At 60.4% G+C, this 8,585-nt stretch overlaps 1 protein-coding gene across 2 annotated transcripts; it reads left to right on the plus strand.

Annotated features, from left to right (window-relative positions):
• The first annotated feature begins 2,160 nt into the window (after nucleotides 1-2,160).
• Nucleotides 2,161-6,129, plus strand: TNFRSF18 (TNF receptor superfamily member 18). 2 transcript variants are annotated; one of them, XM_019976895.2, is made up of 5 exons: nucleotides 2,163-3,267; nucleotides 4,118-4,240; nucleotides 5,142-5,229; nucleotides 5,402-5,604; nucleotides 5,671-6,129. In XM_019976895.2, the coding sequence occupies exons 1-5, from the start codon at nucleotides 3,114-3,116 to the stop codon at nucleotides 5,793-5,795; spliced, it is 693 nt and encodes a 230-aa protein (XP_019832454.2). In that variant the 5' UTR covers nucleotides 2,163-3,113; the 3' UTR covers nucleotides 5,796-6,129. The 2 variants fall into 2 exon arrangements, with proteins under 2 accessions (XP_019832453.2, XP_019832454.2); XM_019976894.2 differs by having other exon boundaries at nucleotides 2,161-3,267; nucleotides 5,402-6,129.
• The last annotated feature ends 2,456 nt before the right edge of the window (nucleotides 6,130-8,585 follow it).

Consider the following 8,585-nt stretch of genomic DNA (forward strand, 5'->3'; position numbering starts at 1 on the left):
GCGTCACTTGTGTGAGCTGAGACAAATGATGAAAAATGTGATGAGCTGCTCAAAAAGTATTGGAAAATACAGCTGGCAGATAGAGATCTCCCCCGCAGTGCCAGGTCACAGAAACTCCGCAGCTTGTGGCTGCGTGGGAGGGCCCTTCCGGAGCCTTGGGGACCAGAGGGCAACGCAGGTCCCCACCCCCGGTATCAGTCTTGCCTCTTGTCACACACGACCCTCCCTCTGGTTTCCTGCTGCTGCAGGTGGCAGTCCCCTTTGCACAGACAGCTGCCCCCTGGTGCGTGCTGTGCTGGTCAGCTTCCAGAAGGGCCAATAGAGAGGACCTGGTTGGACAAGCATCATTTTCGGGGATTTATCATTTTTTTCTTAGGCTCTTACCAGAATTGGGGTGACGCCAACAGTTAGGTACAGACGTAACTGTTCAGGCCTTTAAAATGAGCAGTGGCAGAAGGTCCAGAACTGCCCAGTTCTCCACTCCGCACCTTGCCCTGGGGTCCAGTAATTGCTCAAACCCTCCTCCAGTCTAGGAGCTGAGCTGTAACCTGGTGGTCCTCAGAGAGGGCCAGTCCTAGGGGCCTCACCTTGCCCTCTAGCAACCAGAGCCACAGCCCCCGCAGAGACCCTCCCTTTTCTTTAGGGCCCAGTTGTTTCTCTGAGGAGGGCCTTGCACATCCTGGGACTTGAGTCACAAATCCTGTCATTCTCAAACCAAGTTTCATGGGTCTGCCCTGGTCACCAGGTCATGGCCCTCAACATACCTATGGGTGCCACCAAAATCACACTCCTGGGACCCCCACTGCCCACCCTACAGCATTCCCAGGGATCTCTGCCCATTTCCCCTGTATCAAGCTTCCACTGGAGGGCTAAGCAATCTGGGGAGGCTTCCTGAAGGAGGCAGGGCCCCAGAAACTAAGGTGAAGAAACTAAGGTTCATAGAGACAAGGGACAGTCTCACGGTGAACTGCAGCCTGGACAGCCCCTCCTCCCCACATCAGGGTTGACTTGCTGTTTCTGGAGGCTGAGTTCTCAGCCTCAAGAGCTCAAGCGCTCCATCAGGGGCCAGCACATCCCCACGGGCTGATGGGATTCCTGTCGGGAGAGCTGGGTTGAAGTCTGCAGGGCAGTCAGGGCTGCAGCCTGGACAGCCCCTCCTCCCAACTCTGCAGGGTTCAGCCAATGACTGGTCTCTCCTTGCTAGCTCCTCCTCTCAGGTGTCAGCACAGCTGTAGCCTCCAGTGTGTGTGATGTCTGGAGCCTGGCCAGGCCCACTTGGCCAAGCTGAGGGGCGGGGGGAGACTTGTCCTAATCTCCCAAAGTGGGGGGCTTGTTCTAATCCTCAGAAAGCAGGGACTCGTTCTGATCCCTGGATGGGTTCTGAGGCTGCTCAGTGTTGGCAATCCAGGACTTCTGGGAGGTTGTGGGGTCCCTGGCCTGGAGACTTCAGAGGATGAGGGATTTCATCCCACCCGCTCTGGGTGTTGGAGGGGCCTCACAGCGCCCCCCTGGGGAAGCTGGAGGTAGAGAGGGGGTCAGCCAGGAGCCAAGGGGCACAGTGAGGAAGCAGTCCTTGTTGAGGGTTGTCCCACTCCCAATGACTCAGGGTGCTGTCTGCCACCCCGCATCCGGTGCCCACCCACACTCCAGTTCCTTCAGGCCTGGTGGCCTCAGGTTTTACATAGAAAACATTTCTGACCACCCCCCGCCCGCCCTCCTTGTGATGTGGCTGGGGATACGTGTGGTGTTTCCCCTGACAAGGCACACACATTTAGGTCACATTTAGTTCCCAGAAAAGAATTCCTGGGCCAAAGAGCATGATCACTTAGGAATCCCCCAAGGTCACCTTCACACATGGGTCTCCCAGGTGTCTTGTCCTCTGTGGTCAGTTGCTCTGCAGCTTATGATGGGACCTGCTCTCTTGGGGTCCCTTTGGGACCCCTTGAATTGTTTTTTTCTCTTTTGGTTGCACACAACTTGTGGGATCATATTCCCTGATCAGAGATTGAACACTAACCCTAACCCTGCCTAAGGCAGTGAAAGCACTGAGTCCTATTAACTGGACTTCCAGGGAATTCCCATCCCTTGAATTAAAAAAAAATATTTTTTTTTTATAGCAGTTTCAGGTTCTTAGCAAGTGAGGGGGAACATTCCCCCCATCAATACCCCCTCTTCAGTTGCTCAGTTGTGTCCGACTTTTGTGACCCCGTGGACTGCAGCACGCCTGGCTTCCCTATCCATCACCAACTCCTGGAGCTTGCTCAAACTAATGTCCATGGTTGGTGATGCCATCCAACTATCTCATCCTCTGTCATCCCCTTCTCCTTCCGTCAGTCTTTCCCAGCATTAGTGTCTTTTCCAATGAATCAGCTCTTCACATCAGGTGGCCAAAGTACTGGAGCTTCAGCTTCAGCATCAGTCCTTCCAATGAATATTCAGGGTTGATTTCCTTTAGGATGGACTGGTTTGATCTCCTTGCAGTCCAAGGGACTCTAAAGAGTCTTCTCCAACATCACAGTTCAAAAGCATCAATTCTTCAGTGCTCAGCTTTCTTTATGGTCCAACTCTCACATCCATACGTGACTACTGGAAAAACCGTAGCTTTGGGGGCTAAGATGGACCTTTGTCGGCAAAGTAATGTCTCTGCTTTTTAATAGACTGTCTAGGTTTGTCATAGCTTTTCTAACAAGGAGCAAGCTGTATATAGTCAGCAAAAACAAAACGGGGAGCTGACTGTGGCTCAGATCATGAACTCCTTATTGCAAAATTCAATAACCCTGAGGACAGTGCATTTGTTACAAAAGACAAACCTGCACTGACACTTCATCCTAAGCCAGAGCCGGTAGTTCACGTCCGGTGGCTCGTCCTGTGCTCTGGACAAACGTGTGATGTCGCGTCCTCGCCGCTGAAGTTTCCAGAGCAGTCTCACTGCCCCAAACCTCCGCCCACGCCTTGGATTTTGAGTCTCAGGGTCTCGGGGGTCCCGCATGGGAACAGTTCCTGGGGCCTGTCTGGGGCGTGGCCGAGGCGGAGCGGCCCGCGGGGCGGGATCTGGGCGTGTCCAGGAGGGCCCTGCTTCCTAAAACCGCGGGGCGCGCGGCCAGGGGGACGCCATGGGGGCGAGGGGCGCGCGAGTGGCCCTGTGCGGTGTTGCGCTGCTCTGCGCGCTGGGCCTGGGCCAGCGACCCCTCAGCGATCTGAGCTGCAGCCCTGGCCAAGTTCTGCATGGGACGGGGACAGACGCACGCTGCTGCCGCTGCGCCCCAGGTAAGGCAGGCGGGAGCCCGTGCGCGGAGGGCGGCAGCGCGGCGAGCCTCCCCGTGCTCAGGGCAAGCTTTCTGGGTCCAAAGCCCTGATCCCAGCGCAACCCGGCGGAGGCAGAAGTGGCTTGGGGATTGGGGATTAGGGGTTGGGGGGTGGTGGCCGGGAGGTGGGGCAGGGGGTGTGGGAACCTTCCCCAAGACAGGTCAGGGGTCCCAGTGTAGAGGAGGGCTGTCCCTCTTCCTTCTGAGTGGGTAGTGAGCCCTTGGCCATCACTCAGGCTGTTTGGGGTTGCACCCCTCTTTCTGCCAGCTCCCTGCCTCGGACCTGCATATCTGGGTGGGAGAAAAGTGGAATGGGTCAGTTTGGGGACAAATATCCCCCGGAAAACACCCAGGGTGTCACCCTGCCAGGATCTGGGGGGTGGTAAGGGGCTCTTAGAGTTTAGGTCTCAGTGTCATGGACACTGTAGACAGCAGTCGGGGAGGGATGGGCAAGCTGCCTGGAGGGTCCTGGCAGCTGAGGGCCATGCAGGATGGAGAGGGGGCAGGGAGTAGATCTCCCAGGCGACCCCTTTGTCTGTCGGGATGGCTCCGGGTCACACTGAGTCATGGTTACCCTGGGTGAGAGCAGCTTCAGGGCAATGGGGGATGCAGCCAGGCCAGGTGGGTGAAGGAGCTGGGTGCCCAGGAAGGCGGGGCACAGCTGGACCAAGCCAGGGTCCTGCCTCCCAGACAGTACTCTGCCCAGCTGAGGTAGCCCTTCCCTGCCCCCCATTTCCCTGGGGACTAAGAGGGGGTGCCCCGGGGAGGGGGCTCCCCCCAGCTGCTGAGAGAGCTGTTTGTTCCCTGCCCAGATGAGGGGACCTGTCCTGAGCCGGACTGCCAGTGTATCCAGCCCGAGTTCCACTGTGGAGACCCACAGTGTAAGAGCTGCAAGTACTACTCCTGTCCACCTGGCCAGGGAGTGCAGCCTGAGGGTAAGTGGTTGGTGGGGGTGGCCCGTGCAGGCCAGGGGCATTAACAGGGCCCAGCCAGAGCTCGTAGCAGCTGGTGTGGAAGAAAGCTTGCAAGTAGGGGTTCGGACACCCTCTGGGCAGATGGGCACCAGTGTGGGGTCCTATGAAACCCTGGCAGGCAGGCAGTTCTCTTGTTCTGGCATCTCAGCCCTTGCTGGAGGCACAGCGCCCACTGTGTGCGTGGTTCTCTTGGCCTAGGTGTCTTTGTCCAGAAATGATGCCCTTAGGGCTGGTTGTGAGGAACAGAGGGGTGTCCAGGACTGTCTGGCCCTTAGGCCCTGGCTCAGACTATGTCCAGGTCTATACCCACCCTGACCTTCCAGGCGGAGCCCAGTCTGGAGTTCAGCCCCTTGTCTGGAAAGAGCCTCTCATCCTCTTAGGGAGCTCTTTACCTGGGGGGGCGGGGCCTGTCTGAGCACGTGGGGGCTGGGGAGTGAGGGCAGCAGGGGCCTGTGTGAGGTTTTGGGGGCAGGGGAGCCTAGGGGTGACTGGGGCACAGCCTTACCCCAATCTCCAGGGCCCTCACCAGCCTCCTGCTCCCCAGCCTCCTGGAGCAAGTGAAGGCCCAGCCTGGCTCTTGCCAGGCTTCAACCCCACCCCCAGCTCCGCTCCATCATTTGCAAGCAGATCCCTCCCCTCCCCCATATCCCTTCAGGGACCCTCCACTCAGCCCTGAGTCACAGCCTGCCCTGGAAAGGGGCACACTGGGGACCTGATTTATCCCAGGCCCACGTCCTGTGGGCACCAGAGGTTCCTGTCAAATGGATAAGGTCAGGGTGGTGGAGTCCTGCTGGGGACCTGGACCCCAGCAGGATCCCACCCCAGCCACCCCTGCAGCCATTGTATGTCTGTCTGTCTCCAGGCAACTTCAAATTCGGCTTTGAGTGTGTTGACTGTGCCGTGGGGACCTTCTCTAGGGGCCATGAGGGCCGCTGCAAACCTTGGGCAGAGTGAGTGCTGGTGGGGCCTTCTGGTGGCGGGGCGGTCCAGGCAGGCTTGAAGGCGGGGCCTCTGCTGTCATTTCTGGTGCAGTGACCCCCCAACAGCTCAGAGGACTGCAGCAGTGCGGAGGAGTGCTCGGGTCGCTGAGGGCTGACCGAGGGCTCTGTCCGTGTGTCCCAGCTGCGTCCAGCTTGGGTTTCCCACCCTGTTTCCCGGAAACAAGACGCACAATGCTGTGTGCAGCCTGGGGCTGCCGCCCACTGAACCACCCAGCCCAGTGACCATCGTCATCCTCTCTCTGGCTGCCTGCATCCTGGCCCTGACCGTGACCCAGCTAAGCCTGCACATCTGGCAGCTGAGGAGGCAAAGAATGTGGCCCCCAGGTCAGTTGTGCCTTAGGGAGGGGGGGTCCCCTGCCTGCCTGCCTGCTGATTGCAGCCCCTCTGCAGAGACCCAGCTCCTGGAGGCCCCGCCACCCCCACCTGAGGATGCCTGCAGTTGCCAGTTCCCTGAGGAGGAGCGGGGTGAGCGGCTGTCAGAGAACAAGGGCCGCCAGGAGGACCTGTGGGTGTGAAGTGCAAAGGGTCCGTGCCAGGCCCTCCCTGGAGCTGGCCCAGGCTGGCCCTCAGGAGCAAGGGCTCTGGGCCCCATGGTGGGGCCCCAGCTCTGGGCCCGGCCCTGCTCCCCTCAATGGTGGAAGCAGGTGGGGGATGGTGACCATGACCAGTGCCCTGGATCATGTCGAAGAGGCGGCAGCTGTGGCTGGACCCCGTGGAAGACACAGACGCACAGGGGCTGCCTCCCTCTCTTGCTGTCCCACTGGGGCCGCATCTGTGGGCCCCTGGTTCCCAGGACCGGAGGCTAAGGACCTGGCTACAGGCAGCACTCAATAAACGCTTGTCCAGTGACCTAAGTGGATGTGTGCTGGGGGAGAAGGGACCGGTTCTGGATTCTCCCCCGACCAATGCTCACAGTCCCTTCCTAGCCGAGGTGGGAGTGGGGGTGGGGCTGAAGTGGGACCATTACAGTCCTCAGCACAAGCCCTCAGCTGGGACCACAGGGGAGGCATGTTCTGCTGGACCCCTGCCCTCTGTGCCTCTTGGCTGCCCTGTCCAAACCCATTCTCCGGTGGTTGGCCAGGCAGTTGCTCAGGCAGCCGGGTCCTTGGTGTGTGTCTGGTCTCTGTGCCGTGAGTGCTCCAGACTCTGGTTCTGGGCTGGCTGTATGTCCTGCTGGTCCCTGTGGGGTACCTGCCCTTGGGTCATTGGGCCCCAATCTGGGGCAAGGTAAGTTTCCGCCCACACTTCCTGGTGGATGTGGGCAGCCTCAGAGTAGCCTGGTTCTAGCCCTCTGTCCAAGCCCTCCTGTTGGCCTCTACCACCTCACAGGGCCCTCGCTCCTGGGGCACTGTCCTGGGGTTTTGCCCAATAGAGAAGAGCAGTGTTTTTCAGCCTCTTGACAGCACAACCCCTGGGGAGTCTGATAAGGTCTCCTTGGCACCCAGGGCGTGGCTGGCGGGCCAGTGGAGACAGGTCTTGGCAGCAGCTCTCTCCAGCTGTCAGTACACCTGGCCCCCCTGCTGTCTGTGGCCCCAAGTGTTCTAGCACCATCCCCCTCTCCCCTGCTCACTGTGCCCTCCCCACCCACCTGCATGCTGCCCATGAGAGCCCCTTGATTCACTGGTCCCCAACCCCACCTAGTTCCAGTGGGGCAGGTGGGCCCAGCTCAGAGCAGGAAGTGGAGGGGAGAGGGGCTCTGCACCCTGCATTCCATCCCTTGTGGGGCACAGCCCGCTTCTGCCTGGAAGGAGGGGCGTGGCCTGCTCGTGACTATTCACACAGGGAGAACAGCCCCCTCAGCCGCTTCTCTCTGCCTGCCCCTCGGGTCCTAGCTCTGGGGGCCCAGGGAGCCAACCAGCTGCCACACCCTTAGGCTCCTCCTCTGCCCCCAAGCCAGATCTCCTGTCCCTCGCCAACCCTCGCCCACCTGCCTCCAGGAGGGCCCTCCTCATCGCCGTCACCTGGGTCCCTTGACTGCCCCTCCCCAACCTGTGGGGAAGGGGTCCCCACCCTGGCTCAGCCCCCTGCTGAGGCCAGGAGTCAGGTCCTAGACAGCCTCGCGGGCGGGGAGCGTGTTCCGCTGACTCAGTGCGGAAAGTCCTCGCAGGCGGCTGGTGTGGGAGGAGTGCCCGGAAAGTCAGCCCGTGGGCGGTGGGGTGACGCCAGGTAAGGTGACGTGGAGCAAGCGGGGGATTCCTGCTCCGCAGCGGGCAGGGGACAGGGGGACTTGCCCGGCCCAGCTTTTGGGGGGGTGGGCAGTGAGGACGACTCAGGGACCCCCTGCCACCGGACCGGGCCCTCCCTCCATGCTCCTCTCCTCCCTGCAGAGCACCTCTGCCCCACCAGGCCTGCCCACTACTGGTCACCCCAGCTCCCTCTGCTCACTCCCTGTTCTCCCCACTCCTGGACTCATGTTCCTCCCTGGCAGCCTCCTGGGAGCTGATAGCAAGCTAGACCTGAGCTGAACTGAGGCGCCCCAGCTGAAATCCCACAGAGCAGGAAGGGGCATGGAGGGGCTAGGTTGAGAGGAGGCAGGAGGCTCAGGTGGGTTGTCTAGGGCCGGGTGTGCACGGGCTCCCACCAATCAGAGCCCAGTCACTTTCTCAAGGGAAGCCTGAGCAAGTCCAAGTTGGGAGGAGGGAGGCCCTGGGTGGGCCTGGGATGCAGAGCTCAGGGCAGTGGGAGGCACAGGAGACTCAAGAGTGCTGATATGTGGGGAATGGAGGGGGCTGGTGTGTTGAGGGGTTCCCACCCTCTCCCGCTCAGCCCAGTGTGCTGGGATGGGCACAGGTATAGGTCACGAAGCCCAAGAATGACCCGAAGATGAGATTCTGCCCAGGCCAGCTCCAGCCCCTTGCTGCTCCCCCCGGGGAAATCAACCCCAACCAGAGAGGCTCTCCAGCTGCTTAGCTCCTCCCCCTCCTCCTCCCCGTCAGGCTCCACGGTGTGTGTTCAGTCTGATAAGGGCCCAGAGGCCATCCTCTGTTCCCAGAAGTGCTTCCGGCCACAGCAGCGGCCCACCCTCGCCTTGCTTGAAAAGGCCCCTGACCCCGGCTTCACTGAGATCTGGACTCAGCCAGTGTGGGACACCCTCCCAAGCGGACAGACACGCCCATAGTGGGCATAGGAAGGGAACTCTTCCTAGACAGCTCCGGATGTCTGCCCTCCCCTGGCCCCAGTCCTCAGGGGGCTGTCCAAAGGCAGGTGGCCCCTGCCTGCCCCCTCACCAATCAGATAGGTCCATGGTGCTAAGTCTGGCCATTCAAGGGCCCTGACCAGGAATCCAGGCCATCATTCCCCCCAAT

Source organism: Bos indicus, chromosome 16 (assembly GCF_029378745.1).
Source record: "Bos indicus isolate NIAB-ARS_2022 breed Sahiwal x Tharparkar chromosome 16, NIAB-ARS_B.indTharparkar_mat_pri_1.0, whole genome shotgun sequence".
Lineage (NCBI taxonomy): Eukaryota > Metazoa > Chordata > Mammalia > Artiodactyla > Bovidae > Bos > Bos indicus.